The sequence below is a fragment of the Macaca nemestrina genome, chromosome 7 (genome assembly GCF_043159975.1).
Source record: "Macaca nemestrina isolate mMacNem1 chromosome 7, mMacNem.hap1, whole genome shotgun sequence".
Taxonomy (NCBI): Eukaryota; Metazoa; Chordata; class Mammalia; order Primates; family Cercopithecidae; genus Macaca; species Macaca nemestrina.
In genome coordinates this window covers 52,793,211-52,817,641 of record NC_092131.1, presented here as the reverse complement: position 1 = coordinate 52,817,641, position 24,431 = coordinate 52,793,211, and the positions used below count along the sequence as shown (strand labels likewise).

Here is a 24,431-nt window from a genome sequence, read left to right as displayed (position 1 = left end):
GAGATGGTGGATATGCTAATTACTCTGATGTAATCATGCCACAATTTATACACGAATTGAAATATCACTTTGGGGCCAGGCACGGTGGCTCACGCCTGTAATCCCAGCACTATGGGAGGCCAAGGCAGGCGGATCATGAGGCCAGCCTGATCGACATGGTGAAACCCCATCTCTACTAAAAATGCGAAGATTAGCCTGGCGTGGTGGCGCATGCCTGTAATCCCAGCTACTCAGGAGGCTGAGGCAGTGAGCCAAGATCGGGCCACGGCACCATCTCAGCTCACTGCAACCTCTGCCTCCCAGGTTCAAGCGATTGCAGAGGTTGCAGTGAGCCAAGATCGGGCCACGGCACTCCAGCCTGGGCGACAGAGTGAACCTCCTGCTGAGGCATGAGAATCACTTGAACCCGGGAGATGGAGGCTGCAGTGAGCTGAGATGGTGCCACTGCACTCCAGCCTGGGCGACAAAGTGAGACTCAAAAAAAAAAAAAAAAAAAAGAGAGAATATCACTTTGTGTTCCATAAATATGTACAATTATTATTTGTCAATTAAAAATAAAATAAATTAAAACCAATGACCAAAAACCAAACCCTGGAATTTTGGAATCAGCCATTTCTCCAAGAAACCCTGGTTTCTTCTAATGGGAAATGATACTTCAAGACCACAATGGAGTGACTGTTTCTAAGTCTTTTCAGTGGAAAGAACTACATATAGTAGGTATAATGTCTTATGAGTTGTGAACTTCAAAAATCTGAGACAGTTCACAGTTAATTTGGAAAGTGTATTTTGCCAAGGCTGAGGACCCGCACCTGTGACACAGCCTCAGGAGTCCTGACAACATAGGCCCAAGGTGGTAGGGGCACAGCTTGCTTTTGTAATTTTTTTTTTTTTGAGACTCACTCTGTCATCCAGGCTGGAGTGCAGTGGCGCCATCTCAGCTTACTGAAACCTCCGCCTCCTGGGTTCAAATGATTCTCCTGTCTCAGCCTCCCAAGTAGCTGGGATTACAGGTGTGCACCACCACACCTGGCTAATTTTTGTACTTTATTAGTAGAGACAGGGTTTTGCCATGTTGGCCAGGCTGATCTTGAACTCTTGACCTCAAGTGATCCTTCTGCCTTGGCCTCCCAAAGTGCTGGGATTGCAGGCATGAGCCACCGTGCCTGGCCTGGTTTCGTACGTTGTAGGGAGACATGAGACATCAACGTGTGTAAGATGTACATTGGTTCAGTCTGGAAAGGTGGGATGGACAACTTGAGGCAAAAGCAGGACAACTGGAAGCAGGGAGGAGCCTTCCAGGTCATAGGTAGATAAGATTTAAATGGCTGCATTCTTTTGAGCTTCAGATTAGCCTCTCCTAATGAGGCAATCAGATATGCATTTATCTCAGGGAGCAGAGGAGTGACTTTGAATAGAAGGGGAGGCAGATTTGCCCTAAGCAGTTCCCAGCTTGAGTGATTTTTGGGGCCCAAAGATTTATTTCCTTTCCAGAGTTTATGCTAACATTTCCATTTTAAATTATAACTACAAGGTTTTTAGTTAACTTCTGTATTACATCTGTATCTCCTTTCCTCCACGCCAAGAACCCTAGTTCTCAAGGTAACAGGGGATGATAGAATTGGAAAATTTCATGACTTTCATTTACTTTTTCCCACATAAAACCAGCAGTCATAGAATAATAGTAGTAGTTATTTTAGAATAACAACATGTTACTACTGACAATTAATATTCATAATATAATCACCGCCAACTACTGAAAATGGTAAACAATTTTGCATGTTATCCCCATTCTTACCCCAATTTTAAATTGTTGTATCATAGCTACCCTGTCAGATCATATAACCTTTATATTCTATCATCTGCCTCCCTTTTAAGTTTTATTTTGTCTTAGTTCTACAGGCAACTTCCTCCTTTCATCTACTACTTCTCTTAAGGCATTTTGTGTATGTATGTGAGTGTGTTTCCCTTTTTTCTTCTAGTTTATTTATGTATTTATTTATCTATTTTTTGAGACAGAGTCTCACTCTGTAGCCCAGGCTGGAGTGCAGTGGCACGATCTTGGCTCACGGCAAGCTCCACCTCCCGGGTTCAGGCTATTCTCCTGCCTCAGCCTCCCGAGTAGCTGGGACTACAGATGCCCGCCACCATGCCCAGCTAATTTTTTTGTATTTTTAGTAGAGATGGGGTTTCACCATGTTAGCCAGGATGGTCTCAATCTCCTGATCTTGTGATCCACCCGCCTCGGCCTCCCAAAGTGCTGGGATTACAGGCGTGATCCACTGCGCCCTGCCTTTTGTTCTAGTTTAGTGTTAATTATTACTATAATTTTTTTTCTTTCTCCTTTTTTTAGAGATGGGGTTTCCCTATGTTGCCCAGGTTGGTCTCGAACTGCTGGGCTCAAGCAATCCTTCTGGTTCAGCCCCGCGAGAAACTGGAACCACAGGCGTGCACCACCACACCCAGCTAATTTTTTGTAGAGACAGGGTTTCGCCATGTTGCCCAGGCTGTCTGGAACTCCTGGGCTCAAATGATCCACCTGCTTTGGCCTCCCAAAGTGCTGGGGTTACAGGCATGAGCCATATGAGTCATTCCGTCTGGCCACATTATAGTGGGTTTTATTTATTTGGGTTTTTTTTTTTTTTCCCACATTATAGTTTTGAACTGCTTCTTGAGTATGTCTTTATGCTGTACTTTTATTTTTTGTAGTAATGTTATTCTGCCCCTTATTTTCTCTTTTTTTCTTTTAGTAAATTTGGAATTTGACCTTAGTATTTTTCTATTGTTCGTTCTTAAGTAAAATTAGTTTTTCTGAACTTTTTTTTTTTTTTTTTTTTTTTGAGACGGAGTCTCGCTCTGTCACCCAGGCTGGAGTGCAGTGGCCGGATCTCAGCTCACTGCAAGCTCCGCCTCCCGGGTTTACGCCATTCTCCTGCCTCAACCTCCCGAGTAGCTGGGACTACAGACGCCCGCGACCTTGCCCGGGTAGTTTTTTGTATTTTTTAGTAGAGACGGGGTTTCACCGTGTTAGCCAGGATGGTCTCGATCTCCTGACCTCGTGATCCGCCCGTCTCGGCCTCCCAAAGTGCTGGGATTACAGGCTTGAGCCACTGCGCCCGGCCTTTCTGAACTTTTAAATCGTGGCTAGGTTCAGATAGATTTTGCTAACATCACTGAGGTACTTCTTTGCTTTTGTGTAAAGTTTTAAATATATAGCTGTCTGCACTTTTGAGATTTCCTGGCTCTGCTCTCCTTATTTACTTTTTATCTGGATCTCCTTTTTTTTGTTGTTGTTGAGATGGAGTTTCACTCTTGTTGCCCAGGCTGGAGTGCAATGGCATGATCTCGGCTCACTGCAACCTCTGCCTCCCGGGTTCAAGCAATTCTCTTGCTTCAGCCTCCCGAGTAGCTGGGATTACAGCCATGCACCACCATACCTGGCTAATTTTGTATTTTTAGTAGAGACAGGGTTTCTCCATATTGGTCAGGCTGGTCTCGAACTCCCGACCTCAGGTGATCCACCTGCCTCGGCCTCCCAAAGTGCTGGGATTACAGGTGTGAGCCACTGCGCCCGGCCTGGATCTCCTTTTTATGTGTTGTCCCTATCTTGATCGATTTTGATCACACACCCAGCAGTTTCTTTCCGAGCTGTGTCCTGGAAGTGAGATTTGGACAGATAGTATTGGAAATTCAGAGGGGCTAGAATGTCTAGAATGTCCCCACCCCTTTAGGTCTTACTGGGTTTCCTTGTGCTCATCTGCAATTAAAATGGGCAAAACCCCTTCCAGTTTCAGTTGCCACTCACGGATCGATCCATTGTGCTTTCCAGTGAATGCCTGTTGCTCTTTGGAATCTCCTGTTCTCAGTCTATCAAATGTCCCATGGGCTCCCTTTCCTATCTCTTACATACACTGCGCCATCATGCAGGTCCTGTGCTTGATGGTGATGTGTCCCCATATGCTTGTATTCTGTGGTTTGGGGAAATGCCTTGCCATCTTCTTTTGCTGTAAATGTGACCCGTGAGTTTTAATTTTGTTGTCTAGTTTCTCTGTTTATATGTAGGGGTTTGAGAAGATCCAAAACCATGCTCTCACTGTCACGTTTCTAGAAGCCCTATAACTTTCAGGGAACTGAAATTTAATATATTTTATATGATACATTATGCTTTTAAAAAATAATTCTTCTAAAGTAATTTCAATCTTACAGAAAATTGCAAGAATAATTTGGAGACTTCTTTGTATCCTTTACTTAGGTTTCCTAATCAATTGTTAACATTTTACCACATTATCTTTTTCTCTCTCATTTTGTATATAAAACATATAAAAGTCCAGTAAAATCATTATAATCAGTAAATTAAAATTGATACAATACTAACATCGAAGCTGCAAACTGCATTCAAATTTCACTGATTGTCTCCATAATGTGCTTTATAATCACCCTTTCCTTTCTGACCCAGGAACCAATAGAAGATCATGTGTTGAATTTAATTGCTATGTCTCTTTAACCTCCTTCAACTTGGAGATTCCTCAGTTTTTCCATGTCTTTCATGTTGACAGTTTAAAAGAGAACAGGCAATTAATTTGTAGACTGTCCTTACACTTGAGTTTGCCTTAAGTTTCTCATGGTTAGATTCAGGTTATTTGTTGGTAGTGGGTTTTTGTGGAGACGTACCACAGAAGTGATGCTATGTTCTTCTCAATGCGGCATCAGAAGGCAACAATGTAATTTGTTCTATTTCTATCAGCGTTGACTTTTATCACTTGGTTAAGATGGTGTCTGCCGAATTTCTTCACTGTAAAATTAATTAAGTATTTTGTACTTACTAGGTTAAAAGTTATGAATAAGTATTTTGTGGACAGCTACTTTTTTTTTTTTAAGTTCAAACTCATTTCCCTTTTATTAAAGTCCAAGTTACCATTACATGGCTTGGTACTTAATAAAGGAAAACTTTTTCAAATAAGGTAATATGTTATCATCAGTATTTCCAGGTAACTGTTTACACTCAAGTAGCAATATCAATAAATCCTTGGGAAGCCATGGAGTTTACATTTTGTCAAGGCCCAGTTCCTCCGGAGTGGAGATTCCGAGTTCATTTAAAGTTGATCTAAGTTCCTGGATGACATAGGGGTAGATTTCCTTATGAGGTCCTGCTTTGTCCTAAACGACCTCTAGGATGCGAACTGCACTAGCAAAATCGTTTAACCGTCTGCATGGCCACAAAGCAACATCAATGATTTTGGGCTCTGGAACCAGATCATAGCTAACAAGTGTGTTGTTCATCCCTTTATGCAATTCCCAGGCATCTATATCTGGCTTGTTGGTGTATGTTACCCAGCGAGCATCAAACTCCTCATTTGTCTCGTGTGACCCATGGGAATAGCAGTGAACTGACTGGATAGCCGCAGCGGGGCCGAGGGTTGGGGCAGAATGCAGGAGGCCTCGAGGGCCGGCCCGGGCGGTTGCGGTCACCGCGCAGCAGCGGAGAGCGGCGCCAGCATGACGGCGATGGTGGCGCGCAGGCTGAGGATGGAGAGAAACCGGTGTGAGTTCGCGGGTTGCTCCGCATTTGGTGGGGGCCGGCGAGAGCTACTTTTATGTTATATAAATATCGCGTTCTTCATCACATTCCCCAGTCCCCACTCCCCCACTGGCTTTAGCATCCATTATTGGTTTTTTCCTAAATCAATTATTACTATAATGGTTGACAAATGATGCTATTCTAATCCCATTATTCTTTCTACATTTATTAGTTGGCTTTCTATTATAAGGTAAAGTTTTCCTTGGCCTAGCACAGTGGCTCATGCCTGTAATTCCAGCACTTTGGGAGGCAAAGGCAGGTGCACTTGAGGCCAGGAGTTCGAAACTAGCCTGGTCAACATAGTGAGACCTCATCTCTACAAAAGAAAAAAAAAAAAATCAAAAGATTAGCCCGGCATGGTGGTGCATACCTGTAGCATCACCTACAGGGGAGGCTGAGGAATGAGAATCACTTGAGCTCAGGAGTTTGAGGTTGCAGTGAGCCATGCTTGTGCCACTGCACTCCAGCCTGGGTGACGGGGTGAGACTGTCTCTTAAAAAAAAAAAAAAAAAAAAAAAAAAAAGCTTTTCCTTCTCCCTTGTTTATCTATTTTATTCAATGGATAATCTGTTGCTATCATTTATTTTGATATTCAAATTGTTCCAGATTTAGCTAATGGAAGCCCTTCAAACTAGGACTTCTTCTTCTAACATGTCCTCATCATTCTTTGACTGCTTTCCTACTTTCGTGATAAACAAGATGTTCCAGGAACATTTTGTACTGTCCTTGTTCCAGTCCTAAAATCAACCATTTCTTCAAGGATTTCTGGATTCTGTTAGTGGAGAATGGTATTCAGAAGCCTCCATCTGGGTGCTGGGTGTGATCATTGCTACTAGGAGATCACTACTTCCAGGTTTAGTCTTCTCCCTTTCTGAACTGTTAATTCCCTTTTGTGACAGAGAAAAACCCAGCTCTCATCTCAATACGCTCACTTAATTAATCTACCTGTATGTAACCAATCTCCTGACCTTATGGCTGCCTTGCAGACCAAGATATTACTTTGCAGTGAGGCCATTGTGTAGTAGAAACGAGGCTAGCCCCTTTGCTCTTCCCACTATAACTTGTAAATGCACTACACAAAGCCAGTGAGATCCTCTTCTAAACTAATTCCTATTCTTTATGCAAAAGAGAGTACGTGTAAAATTTGGGACTCCATTTATTGAATTTATTATAATTTTGTGAAATTTATTTTGCTATAAAAATGAATGTATAAATATTATAATATTAGAATCAAAATTTATTTTTAATCTGAAGTTTCTGGCTTTGCGTTCATGAGTTTGTTATGATACAATGAGAATATTTGCTCAACTGCTTTTTGGATACACAATTTAACAAATGAGACCTGACCAGTAGGGGAAGAAATAGTGAGAATTTAAAAAAAAATTAACTACAAGTTCAATATGTTTTTAAAAAGTGATTTTAAAAGATAACAAGTCTCATATCACTTTTAATCAATGTTTTCTAAAATATTTACTACATCATTGTAAGCTTTGTTATGACTAATAATAACTGTGATCTGTCTGAGCATTATTGCTTACAAAGCACCTAACAAATATTATCTCAATCTTTTCCCAGCTCTGTAGAGTAGATGATGTTATCTCCATTTTACAGACAGATCATATACTTATTGAGGCTATGCAACTTGTTAAAGATTGCCCAACTGTTAGGTGGCAGAAACGGTATATAAACAGAGTTATTTTAACTTACCATTTATTCTTCCCTTTTCATTATTTCATTCCTCTGAATTGGGAATTGTCTTTTTTTCTTTTTCTTTTTCTTTTTTTTTTGAGATGGAGTCTCGCTCTGCCAGGCTGGAGTGCAGTGGTGAGATCTTGGCTCACTGCAAGCTCCGCCTCCCGGGTTCATGCCGTTCTCCTGCCTCAGCCTCCCGAGTAGCTGGGACTACAGGTGCCTGCCACCATGCCCGGCCAATTTTTTTGTATTTTTTTTAGTAGAGACGGGGTTTCACTGTGTTAGCCAGGATGGTCTTTATCTCCTGACCTTGTGATCCGCCCGCCTCGGCCTCCCAAACTGCTGGGATTACAGGTATGAGCCACCGCGCCGGGCCTGAATTGGGAATTTTCTCTCATCTTGCCTGTCCTGTTTGACAGATTATAAATGAATAACTACTCTCCATGTAATTTACTAATTTTGTCACCTAGGCTTAGATCAATCAACTCTAATAGGTTCATTTATTCAAGTTCCCGAAAGTGCCTATTGACCCCCAGTATTTATTTCCCCTGCGTTGCACAGTAATAGAATGTTTAGCCAGACAAATGGCCACCTCAGAAAAAAGTTCATTTCCGGCTGGGAGCAGTGGCTCACACCTGTAATCCCAGCACTTTGGGAGGCCGAGGTAGGCGAATCACTTGAAGTCAGGAGTTCAAGAACAGCCTGGCCAACATGGTGAAACCCTGTCTCTACTAAAAATACAAAAATTAGCCAGGTGGTAGTGGTGTACACCTGTAATCCCATCTACTTGGGAGGCTGAGGCAGGAGAATCACTTGAACCTAGGAGACAGAGGTTGCAGTAAGCTGAAATCGCGCCACCATACTCCAGCCTGGGCGACAGAATGAGACTCCATCTCAAAAAAAAAAAAAAAAAAAAAAAAAAAAAAAAAAAAAAGAAAAGAAAAGAAAAAAGAAAAAAGTTCATTTCCTAGCCTACTTGTTAGGTGGGTATGGCCATGTGATAAGGGTAGTGATGCTAACAGCTCCTAGGAACCTTCCTTCAAATGTGCCCCTGTACTTCTTTTTTGTCACTTCTTCCATCCTGTTTCCTGAAGCAGAAATCCTGCCTTGAATAATGAGAATTAGGGCTCTACCCCAAGAATGTCATCAGGGTGGTGAGCTAGAAGGAGACCCCTGGGTCCAAATAACTTTATGGGGCAGAGCTACCATATCTATCGGGACTGCAAAATTCCAGACTTCAGAAAACTCAAAAGCCACTCGATGTTTTTGTTTAAGAGCATGTCGCTTTGTCACCCAGGCTGGAGAGCAGTGGCTATTCACAGGCACAATCTTAGAACTTTGCAGCCTCCACCTCCCAAGAGATCTCACCTAAGCCTCCCGAGTAGCTGGAACCACAAGTGCAGGCCACCATGCCCAGCTAAGCCACTGATATTTTGACTTGGCCAATCACAACCTAATGTATACATTCAGTATCTATCTGCAGATCCTACCTAACCAGTCCCAAAGTTGAGTGAGACTGACCATTCACCCCACATCCAGAGGCAGACCCTGATTGCTTTAGGGCCCCTCAGGGTGATTTCAATGTAGGGCATAGGGCCATAGTGGTTGGTTCAGTAATGAGTGCATAAGTCAGTCAGCTTACAGCCTTCCCCTGGCCCCAGTGGCTGGTTCCCTAAGACACGAATCATGGGAGGTTTGGGAGAGGTGCCCTCTCTTAGGGAAGGATGTAGCCCAGGTGTAAACATGGAGGCACATAGCTTTAGAGAAATCAGGCTGAGGATGTGACTGGCTGGTGGAGGAAGGTAGAAATGAAAGAATTGTGGATGTTTTCCTTCAGATTCGACCAACCCTAAAACCTGCCTGACTTGTGGTCTTTTCAGAGAATGAGCCAACAATCATCCAGTTATATTGTTTAAGCTAATTTGAATTGAGTTTTCTGTTCATTGTATTCAAGGTCATATAACTGATATACCTTCCAGTGTCTTCAGGATTACATCAATGTTTAATAATGTAGATTGACATTTTTAGGGTAGTGTTTCTTGATATTTTTTTTTTGACCATTTTGAACACAACTGTAATGGATTCCTATTTTATTCAGTATGTGATCACCTTTTGCTATTGTATGTGTGTGTGTATGTGTGTGTGGTCTCACTCTGTCACCCAGGCTGGAGTGCAGTGGTGCAATCATGGCTCACTGCAATCTTGACCTCCTAGACTCAAGGGCCCATCTCAGCCTCCCAAGTAGCTGGGACTACAGGCATGTGCCACTATATCTGGCTAATTTTTTATTTTTTATTTTTTTATTTTTTTATTTTTATTTTTTTTTGAGACGGAGTCTCACGCTGTTGCCCAGGCTGGAGTGCAGTGGCGCGATCTCGGCTCACTGCAAGCTCCGCCTCCCGGGTTCCCGCCATTCTCCTGCCTCAGCCTCCTGAGTAGCTGGGACTACAGGCGCCTGCCACCACGCCCGGCTAATTTTTTGTATTTTTAGTAGAGACGGGGTTTCACTGTGGTCTCGATCTCCTGACCTTGTGATCCGCCAGCCTCGGCCTCCCAAAGTGCTGGGATTACAGGCTTGAGCCACCGTGCCCGGCCTTCTGGCTAATTTTTTAAATAATTTTTTGTAGAGATGGGGTCTCACTGTGTGGTCTAGGCTGGTCTTGAACTCCTGGGCTCAAGTGATCCCCCTGCCTTGGCCTCCCAAAGTGCTGGAATTTACAGGTGTGAGCCACCACACCCAGTCTTATTTATTTTCATGTTCAAATTTTCCCAATTTAACACAACTTTTTTCACACAGTTTGTCCCGTTGCTTTATTCTCTGATTTTATTTTTCAAACCTTGAAGGATGGTTTTGTAAAGGCTGCAATGGATGTGTTAAAATTCGAATGTGAAGCTTACCCTTTCTGGAAAATCACTCCTTGGTTTTCTTATGCTGTCTCATTTCTCTACTGCCTCGTTTCTCTACCTCTTCCTTTGCCCATTTTTCAAATTGTTTCTGTACTGACTCCCCTCACAAATCTGTTTTCTTCTCCAGCTCCTGAAAAGTGCTAGTTTTTTGGTTTTGTTTTTTACAACTTATTTTTAAAATTCATTTTTAAAAATCTTGTATATTCTTCCAATGAAAAAATTATTTCTTTAATTGACAAATTAAAATTGTATATATTTATGGTGTACATTGTGATGTTTTGAAATATGTATACATTGTGGAATGGCTAAATTGGGCTAATTAATACATGCATTACCTCATGCACATCATTCTCTTGTGGTAAGAACTCTGAAAATCTACTTTCTTAGCAATATTCAATTATGGAATAGAGTATGATTAATTATAGTCACTGTGCTCTACAGTAGATTCCCCAAACGTTTTCACCTTGCAATTGAAAGTTTGTGTCCTCTGACCAACATCTCCCCATTTCCCTCCCCAGCTCTGGCAATCATCAGTCTACACTCTTGCTTCTCAGTGTTCCAATTTTTTAGAATCCACATATGAATGAGATCATGTGGTATTTCTTTTTGTGCCTGGCTTATTTCACTTAATATAATGTCCTCCAGGTAAATCCATGCTGTTGCAAATGACAAAGCTTAGTTCTTGACCCACAGATTTAATGTGAAATCTTTCTCAGAGGTGTCACTTACTCATAACTTCAGATAATCACCTTTGCAATTGTCTCCAATCCTCACTGTGTTTCAGGCCTCGATTTCCAACTCCACTAGGAGGCACGGTAGCCATCTAAAGGCAGTATACCTCAAACTGAAATCTTTCATCCTAAACTATTAATAGCTGTCTGCAAGTTTTTCTATTCTTACCAAGCATGCCTTTCTTTCAGTCTCTCAATTTTAAAACTTTGAGGTCATTCTTATCTTCTACTTTTCCTTTTCTACCACATTTAGTCCATAAGCAAAGTGTTGTTTCTTCTATAAAGTTTTCAAGGACCACTACTAGGGCATAGCCCTTCACAATCTCACATCTGAATAAGTGTGTTTATTTTTTAACTTGTCATTTTCTCTACCCTTACAACTCAATTTATATGTGAATTATGAAAAACTGCCCTGCTTTAAAGACTCCTCAAAACTCTTATCCTAGCACTTAAGGCCCCCAAATTGGTTCTTTACTTGGCTCTCCAAACCCATCTCCCCCTGCTTGTTTACATCAACTGGACAAAGTGGTGTACCAATTTCTTCCCAAATGCTACATTTGCCTATCTTCTTCTTCTTCTTTTTTTTTTTTTTTTTTTTGAGACGGAGTCTTGCTCTGTCGCCCAGGCTGGGGTGCAGTGGCCGGATCTCAGCTCACTGCAAGCTCCGCCTCCCAGGTTTAGGCCATTCTCCTGCCTCAGCCTCCCGAGTAGCTGGGACTACAGGCGCCCGCCACCTCACCTGGCTAGTTTTTTGTATTTTTTAGTAGAGACGGGGTTTCACCGTGTTAGCCAGGATGGTCTCGATCTCCTGACCTTGTGATCCGCCCGTCTCGGCCTCCCAAAGTGCTGGGATTACAGGCTTGAGCCACCGCACCTGGCCATTTGCCCATCTTCTTTGTTCCATCATTCTGAAATGCCCTCTGTCTTCTTACATGTTTAATCTTATCTCTTTTTCAGTTATTATTATTTTTTGAGACAAGGTCTCATGTCTTGCTCTGTCACCCAGGCTGGGGTGCAGTGGTGTGATCTCAGCTCATTATAACCTCTGCCTCCCAGGCTCAAGCCGTCTTTCCACCTCAGCCTCTTGAGTAGACTGGGACAACAGGACTGTGCCTTGCTAATTTTCATGCCTGGCTAATTTTTGTATTTTTTGTAGAAATGGAATTTCACCATGTTGCTCAGGCCGGTCTCAAACTCCTGAACTCAAGTGATCTGCCCATCCCAACCTCCCAAAGTGCTGGAATTACAGGTGTGAACCACCACACCCAGACTAATTTTATCTCTTTTTCAAAGCTCAAGTCAGTTTCTTTGTTTTCCCTTTGGCTTTTTGTTTTCTTTTTTGAGACAGAGTCTCACTGCCACGCCCAGGCTGGAGCACAATGGCGTCATCTGGCTCACTGCAACATCTGCTTCCCGGGTTCAAGTGATTCTCCTGCCTCAGCCTCCCAAATAGCTGGGATTACAGGTACACACCACCATGCCCAGCTAATTTTTAAATTTTTAGTGGAGGCAGCGTTTCACCACATTGGCAAGGCTGATCTCAAACTCCTGACCTTGTGATCCGCCTGCCTCAGCCTCCCAAAGTGCTGGGATGATAGGCATGAGCCACTGCACCCAGCCTCAAAGAAATAGTTCCTAAGGTGGTAAGATGGAGGTCCGATCTCCACTTTTTCGCTTTCTCTTCCTAGAGTCAACCTAATCGAAGACACCCAGCCATCTAGCACACCTTCCAGCAAATGCAGAAAACACCTACAGGATGTTTAATCTTACCTGTTAAAACAGTCTGATTATTTCATAGACACCACAACCTGAGGGCAGACCACCAAGGCCTCTTTTTTCTCCTTCTACCTTGAGCTTCCAGTATTGGAAACCCCAACCCCATCTGGAAAAACCAGACTGGATCCAAAGACTGACAGTCAGCCCCAGGAGCAGTGGGTCCCTGGAGTCAAGAGAAAGAGAGATTAAAGAGAGAGAGAGAGGAGGGAAGGGAGAGAGAGAGAGACAGAGAGAGGGAGAGAGAGAGACAGAGACTACAGGAGAGGAGGCTTCTCTGTGAAGGGGATGGGAGAAGGAGAGGCTGAGACCTGGCCCCAGTGAGAGAATCTGAGGGAGTAGAAACTGCTAGAAGAAACAGAGGAATCACTCCTGTATCTCCAGTGCTAGAAGCAAAAGGCTGTTTTGTACATTCTTTCAGACTGTGTGAACTTGCCCTCCTGGGTAAGGTCAGGTAGTAAGACTACTTGGGGACAAGTACAGAATTATTCCCTCCTTTTTGGAATATGAATGCAATGTACTAGTCAGGGTGCTGGCTAGAAATAGATGACACATTTACTGGGTTTCACTGAAGAATTTAATAAAGGGACTGTTTTCAGAGGGGTGGGCAGGATTGAGGGACCCATCAAAGGCTAGTAAAGCACCCAGGGATTAAATCTATTACCACCGCAGGCCTGAAGAGACAAGGGAAAGGCGCAGTATCACCATAGACTGGGCAGTCAGAACCGTGGAAAAGAGACAACCTGGCAGTAGCTGTGGCCACAGAGGGTGGTAGGAAACCAATTCCTCTTTCCCTCTTCCCATTACCAGGAGTAGTGCTTCTCTTTGGCCATTCCCAACAAGAAGCCACAGAATAAGGGAGGGCAGTGCATACAGTCCTTGGAAATCATCCTTGTAAGATACAGAGGAGGGCAGAGGAAAGGCAGATTATGGATCTGTGGTGAGAGGATAAACCCAGCATATATAATGCACCACAGTTATAACAGTGATTGTTCTCTACTCTGAATCCCGTAGCACTTATTGCTAAAACCCTCATTTCAATTTTCAACGACCATCTCCTGCGTGCTTCCCAAGTACTAGATGCTTGGGCATGATACACAAATTAACCACACATGGCCCCTTTAGGAGCTCAAATCTGGTGGGCCACCTTTGGACACAGAATTTGCTGCTTTATATTGTGTTTTGTCTTTTCTATGGGTGCGGTGGGTGGGTTGGATTTTTATAGATGAAAAGAGCAGAGATGTTTTCAAGTCTGATGTGATGGGAGTTCTACATCAGGCTCCACACAAAATTAGAATCTCAGTCCAGATACTGTGGCAAATGTACTGACACCATAACAGGTTTTGTAACTATCGCATCTGACTCAGATGACGGTGTCGCTCTGCTTCCTACTTTTGTCTGACTCCCATTCTTGTAACCTGACTTTCTCTGCCTGCTCACTGCTGACCCTCTTTGTATGTCTCACTTTCAGATTCCCTGAAAGAGGATGAAATTGGGCCAGTTTATCCTTCTCTGTTCTTACTGGGCAGAGTGCTTCTACAAGCCATTTTAAGTGGCAATGCTTTGCTTTATGTCCGGTCTATAGATGAGCAGCTTTGTCCTGAGTAGCCAGACCACGAGACAAATACGGCAACCGTCATGAACATCTGTCATTCGCAGCTGCCCGAAATCTTCCAAATAGTCTCTCCTCGTTATCACAGTTCCTCAGTAGAAATCCTGCCTTCTCAATGTGGAACCCCAAACTCCCTTTCCAAGATTTCCTTCTTGTCAGGGTGCATACGAGTGACGTAGATTCTGCTAACTAGATTCAAGCATTTGTTTCAAGATGGAGTTACATGGGGAAGGAGGGAGAGTACAGGGCCTGCATTTTGCAGGTGCAGATCCTGGCAAAGATGGTGTGGTTCTGGAGCTGGTGAAGTGAACCATAGAAACAAAAGAAGCAATGGACATTCACATCTGCACTTACTCTATATCCCAGTTCTAGATAACTTTTTGTTTCCCTGAGGATGAGGACTTCATGGAGAGAAAAGGCTGTCAAAATAGTTGCTGACATCCTGCAGCCAGAGAAAATGTTTCAAAATACAGATTGGATCATTACCCTCCAAAGGTTTTCTTGTGCCTCTGCTATAGCTGAGGGAAGACAAGAGTGAGCTCTCCTGTTGTTCTAGGAAGAGGATGAGAGACAGGTAAGGCAGGTCCCAGTTCATAGTTAGGGGCAGCCTACATCAGCTGACTCCCAGCTGACCCAGAGATACATTGAGCTTGCCCTGCCCAGCCCACATCAGCTGACCCCCTGCTGACCCCAAAACACATGAGCAAGTCCAGCTGAGATTAGAAGAGCTGCCCAGTTTAGCCCAGATCAGCTGACCCCCAGGTAACCCTGGGACATATGAGCAAGGCCAGCTGAGGTCAGCAAACCTACTCATCCCTACCCAGTTAAAATCAACCAATCCCCAGCTGAGCCACAGTTTCATTGTTAAGATAGAGCTACTCATTGAACTGGACCAGTCCTGCCTCCAGGACTGGAGATTGTGGCACTTTTCAGGTGCTACATTGAAAAGATACTCAGGTGGCCCAATACTCTTGCCTTTGTGAGAGAGAGGAGATCCCTCCAGCACTCAATACCCCCTCAGATTATTATTTTGAATAGTAGCAACCTGAAGGGCTTTTGTGTCATCAAACATTTCACTACCACATGCAGGAATCATGCAAGAATAATTATTTCCTTGATCACAGTTGGACTCCACATTCTAGAAACATGAAGACTTTGAAAGTACCACTTGCTTCCTCCTTGGCTTTTTTTTTTTTGAGATGGGATCTTGCTCTGTCGCCCAGGTTGGAGTGCAGTGGCGAGATCTTGGCTAACTGCAACCTCCGCCTCCTGGGTTCAAGCAATTCTCCTGCCTCAGTCTCCTGAGTAGCTGGGATTACAGGCATGCACCACCACGCCCAGCTAATTTTTTTTTGTATATTTAGTAGAGGTGGAGTCTCGCTCCGTTGCCCAGGTTGGAGTGCAGTGGCGAGATCTTGCCTCACTGCAACCTCTGCCTCCCGGGTTCAAGCAATTCTCCGGCCCAGCCTCCCGAGTAGCTGGGATTACAGGCTTGCACCACCACGCCCAGCTAATTTTTTTTTGTATTTTTAGTAGAGATGGGGTTTCACCATATTGGCCAGGCTGGTCTCAAACTCCTGACCTTGTGAGCCGCCCTCCTCGGCCTCCCAAAGTGCTGGGATTATAGGCATGAGCCACCGCGCCCGGCCTCGTCCTTAGCTTTTTAATGTTAAAAGTAGTGAAGTAAGTTGAAATCATTTGTATGACTCCTCCAGTAAATTGCCCCATTCACATTCAAAGGCTAGACAAAAATCAAGGAGGGAGCTGAGAATGGGGAGTTTTCTTTGACCTTTGTGCAGAATAAAGCCCTCATGGCCTTGGAATGAAATATGAACTCAGGGAAGGAGAAGCTTTTGGCCAGCATTTTATGGGCTTCCCTCCCCTGCTTCCACTGAGGTCTGTGCCTGTTGCCAGCTGCTGGTTTGGTTCTAGGTGCAATGCTCGCTGGTGCTCTCTGCATCTGATGTGGCTGGCAGTGTCCTGGCAACCTGAGGGATTCAGAGTGATAATGATGATGCTCTGTGTCACACCTGTCCTAGGGATACTGTGCCAGGTGGTGGCGGCATAACCAGGTGCCTCATCCCAGGCCCACGTCCTCATGGATTGCTGTGGAAAATGGTGGTATTCATAGTCATATTTCTAATTATTAAAAGTCTACTTTATGCAAGTAGAGACAAATGACTGGCCACTTTTGCCCTTCTGGAGAAAGACATTAAATATTTTACAATTTTAACCTCATTCAGAAGAATTTTAAAAAGGCTACTATGGCTGGGCGCGTTAGCTCCCAGGTGGCTCACACCTGTAATCCCAGCACATTGGGAGGCTGAGGTGGCGGGTCACCTGAGGTCAGGAGTTCGAGACCAGCCTGGCCAGCATGGTGAAACCTCATCTCTACTAAAAATACAAAAATTAGCCAGGCATGGTGGTGGGTGCCTGTAATTTCACCTACTTGGGAGACTGAGACAGGAGAATTGCTTGAACCCGGGAGGTGGACGTTGCAGTGAGCCAAGATTGTACCACTGCACTCCAGCCTGGGTGACAGAGACTGTCTAAAAAAAAAAAAAAAGGAAAGAAAAGGCTAAATACTGTATGATTTCAAGTATCTGACATTCTAGAAAATGCAAAATTATGGAGATGGTAAAAAGATGAGTGGTTACCAGGGACTGGGGGACGGGGTGTGAATAGTCAGGGCACAGAGGAATTTTAGGGCAGTGAGACTATTCTGTACAATACTGCAACAGTGGATACATTCCATTAAACATTTTTCAAAACCCAAAGAATATATAACACCAAGAGTGAGACCTAATGTAAACGATGGACCTTGGGTGATAATGATGTATCAATGTAGGTTCATCAGTTGTAACAAATGTATCGCTGTAGTGTGGGATCTTGATCGTGATCGAGGTTGTGCATATGTGGGAATCGGGATATATGGGAACTCTCTGTGCTTTCTGCTTAATTTTGCTGTGAACCTAAAAACTGCACTAAAAAATAAGGTCATTATTTTCTTTTAACCTGAAACTTACACTAAAGTTGCAAGTGCAGTACAGAACCTTTTTTTTTTTAGACAGTCTCTCTCTGTTGCCCAGGCTGGAGTACAGTAGCCCGATCTCTGCTCACTGCAAGCTCCGCCTCCTGGGTTCAAGCGATTTTCCTGCCTCAGCCTCCTGAGTAGCTGGGACTACAGGCGCCTGCCGCCATACCCGGCTAATTTGTATTTTTAGTAGAGATGGAGTTTCACTGTGTTAGCCAGGATGGTCTTGATCTTCTGACCTTGTGATCCGCTTACCTCGGCCTCCCAAAGTGCTGGGATTACAGGCGTGAGTCACCGTGCCTGGCCAGAAACCTTTTTAAAAAAAATATTGGCTGGGTGCAGTGGCTCATGCCTGTAATCCCAGCACTTTGGGAGGCTGAGGCAGGCGGATCACAAGGTCAGAAGATCAAGACCATCCTGGCTAACACAGTGAAACTCCATCTCTACTAAAAATACAAAAATTAGCTGGGTATGGTGGCACACACCTGTAATCCCAGCTACTCGGGAGGCTGAGACAGGAGAATCCCTTGAGCCTGGGAGGCGGAAGTTTCAGTGAGCCGAGATTGCATCACTGCAGTCCAGCCTGGGTGACAGAGCAAGACTCTGTCTCAAAAACAAATCAAACAAAAAAAACAAAAAACATAATCTTAAACTGTTTGGGAGTAATCACTATTTGTGATGCCCTATCACCCACCCCCAGATATTTTCAGGAGTTTACGTAGAACACTCTCTTATTTAATCACACAAAAAAATCAGGGAATTAACATTGGTAATTAGTGGTATCTAATCCTGAAACCTCATTAAATTTCATCAGTGGTCCCAGTAATAAGGCAAAATAAAGAATCCACTTCAAGAAGAAGAAGAAAAAAAAAAAGGAATTGAGAGACCTTGAATAATTTTAACGGAAGTCACATTTGAGAACAAACGATCAAAAACAGAAAAACTGGAGACCATTAATAAAGAGCTGGAAATTTTCAACTCTTTTCTTGGGCTCAAAATAAAGAGTTTGAGAAAAGGACTGATAGAAGAGAAATCTGAACATTTAAAACAAGTTGAGGTATGATTGATTTAAAAGAAAGATTCAGTCTTTAGAAGATGCATCAAAACACATACAACTTTAAGTAGCTGCAACCAAAACAGCTTTCAAAATACATGACAAGAATGAAAACAAATTCAGAAGCACTAAAAGATGCTTTGGATGAAAATTCTGGTTTTCAAGAAAACATAAAGGGCTGGACGTGGTGGCGTCCATTGTTAACAGTGTAATCCCATAATCCCAGCACTTTGAGAGGCTGAGGCGGGAGGATCACTTCAGCCCAGAAGTTCGAGACCAACCTGGCCAACATAGCAAAACCCCATCTCTACTAAAAAAAAAAAAAAAAAAATACAAAAAATTAGCCAAGCCTGGTGGCGCACGCCTGTAATCCCAGCTACTTGGGAGGCTGAGGCAGAAGAATGACTTAAACTTGGGAGGCGGAGGTTGCAGTGAGCCAAGATTGCACCACTGCACTCCAGCCTGGGCGACAGAGCTGGACTCTGTCTCAAACAAAACAAAAAAAAAGGAAACATAAAGCGAAAAGTGGAATGGGAGTATAAATTACCTCATCTAACAGAAAAAAAAGTTAGAAACTCTAAATTGCACATGGGACAAGGCTTTTTGTTTGTGTTTGAGACACGGTCTTGCTCTGTTGCACAGGCTCGAGTGCAATGGCGCAATCTTAGCTCACTGCAGCCTCGACTTCCCCAGTTCAAGTGATCCTCCCACTTAAGCCTCCCAAGTAGCTGGGACTACAGCTGTGTACCAACACGCCCGGCTCATTTTTTAATTTTTTGTAGAGACATGGTCTCCCTATGTTGCCCAGGCTGGTGTACGAACTCCTGGGCTCAAGTGATCCTCCTGCCTCAGCCTCCCAAAGTGCTGGGATTACAGGCATGAGCCACTGCTCCCAGCCACAAGGGACAAGCTCTAAATGATAAAAGCAAGCCTCTGGGTGAACATGTGCTAAAAGTGGGAGATTAGGCTGCCATTCTTGAAGAAGCGAGCCTAGATGACGGGAACTTACATTTGGATATAATGAAGATAAACCAGAAGGAGCTTGAGTAAATGGATTGGTACTGATAAGTTAATTATTTAAAACCTCTTGAAAAAAAGAAACAAATGTCACTAACTGACAGAAGGTAAATTAATTGACACACTTAAAGATAATCTTAAAAGTCTCCAAATGAGTACAGGTCATTGCAGGAAACAAACAAACAAACAAAAACCAACAACAACAACAAAACAGGAAGGGAGAGGCCAAAGCTTTGGCAGAAACTTTAAGTTCTTTCAGAAATGCTTCAAGGAAAAAAATGAATTTTCACTGAAAAAACAATTCAGAGAAAGTTTGCGCTATAACTACAGAGAAGAATCTTTTGTTTTTTTTTTGTTTTTGTTTTTGTTTTTTTTTTTTTTTTGAGGCGGAGTCTCGCTCTGTCGCCCAGGCTGGAGTGCAGTGGCGCGATCTTGGCTCACTGCAAGCTCCGCCTCCCGGGTTCCCGCCATTCTCCTGCCTCAGCCTCCCGAGTAGCTGGGACTACAGGCGCCGCCACCACGCCCGGCTAATTTTTTTTGTATTTTTAGTGGAGACGGGGTTTCATTGTGTTAGCCAGGATGGTCTCGATCTCCTGACCTCGTGATCCGCCCGTCTCGGCCTCCCAAAGTGCTGGGATTACAGGCTTGAGCCACCGCGCCCGGCCGAGAAGAATCTTTTGAAAGCAGATGTAAAGATCAGTCATGCATGTAAAGAGCTGAACACCTATAAAATAGAAACCAAATTCTTTCAGAAAAATTTGAAAAAAAAGCTGGCTATTATCAAAGCTATCTTATTACCTATAAAAGAAAGGCTTATGATAATGAGCTGGGAGCTGTGTTGGTTGAGAGAAACCCTGATAATTTAAGAGGAGAAAATGCATGCATTTGGATGTCTGGAAAAGAATCCTTGTATTCCAAATGGAATATTTGGCAGAGGCCCAAGAGGATCACTAGGGAATCCTCTGGATGACCAGATCCCCAGGGAAAAAGGAACATTCAACTGTACTGTCATGGAGATCCAGGGCTCCGCGTCTTGTAAGAATCATATGCTGCCTTCGTTGGGTCAGGATCCCAGAGAAAGGCTCCCTTCATCAGGAGGCCAACTCCATCTCAACGTGGATCTTCTAGAGGAGCAAGAGAGACCTTGTCTTAGTGTCCTTCACACTAACAGATACTTGGGATCTTCTTTTGGCTCACCTTCCTACCTGACCCAGGAGTCACTGGTTCCAGTTGATTCTTCTCTTATCTTCCTGTCAGGGGTGAGATGTTATAGAGGGGACAGAAAAGCCCCAGGACACACTATGTTGCCTTTCCATCCCTTACTGTAACTTCATCATCAAAAGCTCCTAACTGTGGTGTGGTGGAGCTAGCACTCAGGTGCTAGTGAGAGCAGATTGTACGCATCTCTTCCCAGCTTCACATTAGTAGCTTGAAACTGGCCACGATGGGAATATTTACACCATAAAATAGGCAAACGTGATAGAAATCAAGCTTCCCTGCATAGCCCACCCCCCTCCCCAAAACCAGCACTTTGGCCAGCAGTCCCTGTCCCTTTGGCAGTAATTCTTCATTATTCATCAAAATCATGCATGCCGGGGCTCCTCCTCCCAGAGATTCTAATTCAGTTGCTCTGGGGCTGTCACTATGCATTGTACTTTTCCAAAGCTCCCTAGGTGATTCTAAAGTGCAACTAAGATTGTAAACCACTGCCTGTAAATGCTTTCAATGAGCCTTTGATCTGTTTGTTGTAGAAGAGGCCTTTAGATGTTACCTTAACATTTCTTTAAGGAAAAATAAATCTACCTTGAGTTCTAAGTTGCCATCTACTCCCCTGAGGCAAGTAAAGACCAGCATGGGAAAAGGTTGTAGAATGCCTTGCACAGAACCCAGGGTGTTCTCAGCTAGCAAAAGCCCTCTGAGTGTACTTTGCTGTTACTAGCTCTCCTTCTCATCAGGTACCCAATATTATCCCAGAATGATTTCTTTATGTTGGGTGGAGCTTTTGACATAGGTCTCTGGCACTAGCTCCTTTAAAATAAGTGCTGCCTTTTCTTTTTTTTTAACAAGACTTTTATACTTTTTAGGCAAAAGTAAAAGGTTTTAATAATTATTCAGCTTTTTGTTTAGAGCCTGCTGAGGCTTCATTAGCCCTAACAATATATTTGCAATTTATTTTGCATGAAGCATATGGATCAAGAATTTGGGCATGTGATGCAGTGTGACCATAGACTTTGCCGTATCTCCATAAAGACAAGGCTGGGATCCTGTGCATTTCTCCTTATGTATTTCTTGGCTCCCTGGGCCCTCCACTGTGCTTGGTCATTGAATGGTACTGTTTTGTAACAGGTTAGCCACGAATCTCTTTGTTTTGTGTACACACTCTGAGAAGGATACGGGCAGGAGCCAGGGAAATAATGGGTAGAAGAGGGCAGTTCCCTGGCAAAGGCCCCACCCCCAAGCCTGGAAACCCATGGCCTTAAATGAAAACAGGCATTCCTCTTTTCGTGCCCAAATGTTGCCTTTTGGCCTGCCACGCCCCCCATCCTGTCCCCATATAAATCGCAAACCCCAGGCTCCATGGGCAGATGAACAGAAGAGCAGAGGAATAAAAGAGTGACATGGCACGGAAGAAAAGGAGAGAAGAGAAGAAGCGTTTAAACATCGAGAGAGTTTGGCTGGGGATGGTTGGATAGGAGATAAGCCGCGGGATGGCTGAACTCCAGGGGAAGATCATCTTCCCACTGCATCCTCTTTCCAGCTCTCCGTTCGTTCTGCTGAGAGCCACTTCCATCTGGCAATAAAATTCCCCGCATTTACCATCCCTCGATTTGTCCATGCGACCTGATTATTCCTGGATGCCAGACAAGAACTCAGGTACCAAGAAGGCATTGAGCTGGTTAACACTTAAGCTGTCTGTGGATGGCAGAGTTAAAAGAGCACTGTAACATGCCCACTGGGGCTTCAGGAGTTGCAGGCACCCATCCCTAGATGCTACCATGGGGCTGGAGCCCAAAAGTGCTCACCCCAGCTCCTGCACCTGCCTGTCTGTGTGCTCCCCCTCCCATAAGGACCCACACCCCTGTCGGACATCCCATGAGGGAGGTCACGGAACTCCTCTTTCAAGAGTGTGGAACCAACTAGAAAAGAAACTGACAGAAGGATGATTTAGGGGTAAAAGGAGAACTTTGATATCTGTCTCATTGCCATTTCCATGTGTGCTCTTCCCAGCATTACAGAAGCATTTGCCTGCCCCTAGACTTCAAATTCCACGTGTCTTATAAATGCCTAGGATCTGTTATTGTCTTCTCAGTGGAAAAATAGAGCAGTTATGCCCATAAATAGTAGTAGAAATAATAGCTTCACTTTTTCCACTTAACAAAGAATTATGTTTTATATAGTAAGGCTTTTAAACATTTAGCTAATAGTGTCTATGTTTCATAAATGTTTTGGGATAAGAACAGAAAATAAGAATGAATCTAAGGTTTTTTTTGTTTCATTTCAATATTACCCAGAGGTAATTAATAAGTTTATTGGTTTTCTTCTCAAAGGTATTCATATCACAACTTCTAAATTTTTCAAGTGAAAAATCTGCACTTAATTGTTACTTTTATGAAATATATCTAAGATGCAAAAAAGGTCAGAGTAATTTTACAAACATCCACAGATTCACCATATTTTGTTCACATATTTTCTTTCTTAAATATGATGTTATGGATAAAATTGAAGCTCTTTTGTGCTCCATTCCAATTCTTTCCCCCTTCCTTTCTCCCCAGGGGTAACTATTATTCTGAAGTTGTTTTGGATATTTTTTATGCATGTCTTTAAGCTTTTATTGCAATTGTAGCTGTCCGTAAGCAATACCAAGTATTGTTGTGTGTGTGTGTGTGATTTGTATGTTTTTAAGATTTGTATAAATGGTAGCATACTGTGTATGTTGTTTTGCAATTTGCTTTTATCACATGAACAAAATGTTTTCTGGCCCTTTCTCTATTTTTTACCCCAATGAATAGGGGAAAATCATATACAGGAAAGAAATAGTTTGCATTCTCTTAAGTATTTGAAAACAGCTTTTAAAAAAGAATTAGGTACTTCTGAGTCTGGCTCTGGATTTAGATTTTACTGACAGTTCCATAAGACTGACAGGGAATCAAATAAAAGGGTACTCGGACTGGACTAAAATGTTGTCAGGTTTTTTACTTTGATCTCTATTGCTAAAAAAAAAAAAAAATTGTCAGATTCAATTGTCACTTAGATGAATATTAAATTGTGTTTTTATTTATTTATTTATTTTGAAACAGGGTCTCACTCTGTCACCTAGGCTAAAGTGCAGTGGCATGAACATGGCTCACTGCAGCCTCAGCCTTCTGGGCTCAAGTGATCCTCCCACCTCAGCCTCCCAAGTGACTGGGAACACAGGTACATGACCTCATGCCTGGCTAATTTTTTTTTTTTTTTTTAGACAGAATCTCGTTCTGTCACCCAGGCTGCATTGCAGCTCACCGCAGCCTTGGCCTCCCAGGCTCAAGTGACCCACCCACTTCAGCCTCCCTAGTAGCTGAGACTATAGGCACGTGCCACTATGCCTGGCTAAGTTTTGAATTTTTTGTAGAGATGGGATTTCGCTGTGTTGCCCAGGCTGGTCTGCAACTCCTGGGCTCAGGAAGTCCTCTCCCTCAGCCTTCCAAGTAGCTCAGGGTGTGCTAACATGCCCCACTACTTTAAAAAAAGTTTTTGTAGGCCGGGTGCGGTGGCTCACGCCTGTAATCCCAGCACTTTGGGAGGCCGAGGTGGGTGGATCATGAGGTCAGGAGATCAAGACCATCCTGGCTAACATGGTGAAACCCTGTCTCTACTAAAAATATGGAACATTAGCTAGGCGTGGCGGTGGGTACCTGTAGTCTCAGCTACTCGGGAGGCTGAGTCAAGAGAATGGTGTGAACTTGGGAGGCAGAGCTTGCAGTGAGCCAAGATCACACCACTGCACTCCAGCTTGGGCAACAGAGTGAGACTGTCTCAAAAAAAAAAATTTTTTTTTT

The 24,431-nt window shown here is 43.5% G+C and overlaps 2 protein-coding genes and 1 pseudogene across 16 annotated transcripts in view; 1 reads left to right on the top strand and 2 right to left on the bottom strand.

The window, feature by feature from the left end:
- LOC105473585 (ATP synthase subunit f, mitochondrial-like) overlaps positions 1–24,431 on the bottom strand; it is a 47,164-nt gene that overhangs the window by 8,224 nt on the left and 14,509 nt on the right. Inside the window, exon 1 of one of the 15 annotated variants that reach the window (XM_071100146.1) lies at positions 5,045–5,133. The exons of 10 other annotated variants lie outside the window; for them this stretch is intronic. Coding sequence is in view for 1 of the 5 variants with exons in the window: in XM_011727423.2 (XP_011725725.2) it covers positions 4,373–4,392 (20 nt within the window). In the remaining 4 variants the exon portion in view is untranslated. Of the gene's footprint in view, positions 1–4,372; positions 4,498–4,668; positions 4,785–5,044; positions 5,134–24,431 lie in introns of those variants that run through there. 4 more of the 15 variants (XM_071100144.1, XM_011727426.2, XM_011727423.2 and 1 more) reach the window with 4 other exon arrangements.
- LOC105473724 (cytochrome c oxidase subunit 5A, mitochondrial-like) lies at positions 5,041–22,231 on the bottom strand (annotated as a pseudogene).
- Positions 5,471–24,431, top strand: part of LOC105473584 (F-box protein 34) — a 131,705-nt gene continuing 112,744 nt past the window's right edge. Inside the window, exon 1 of the mRNA XM_071100135.1 lies at positions 5,471–5,539. The gene's annotated coding sequence lies outside the window, so the exon portion shown is untranslated. The remainder of the gene's footprint in view (positions 5,540–24,431) is intronic.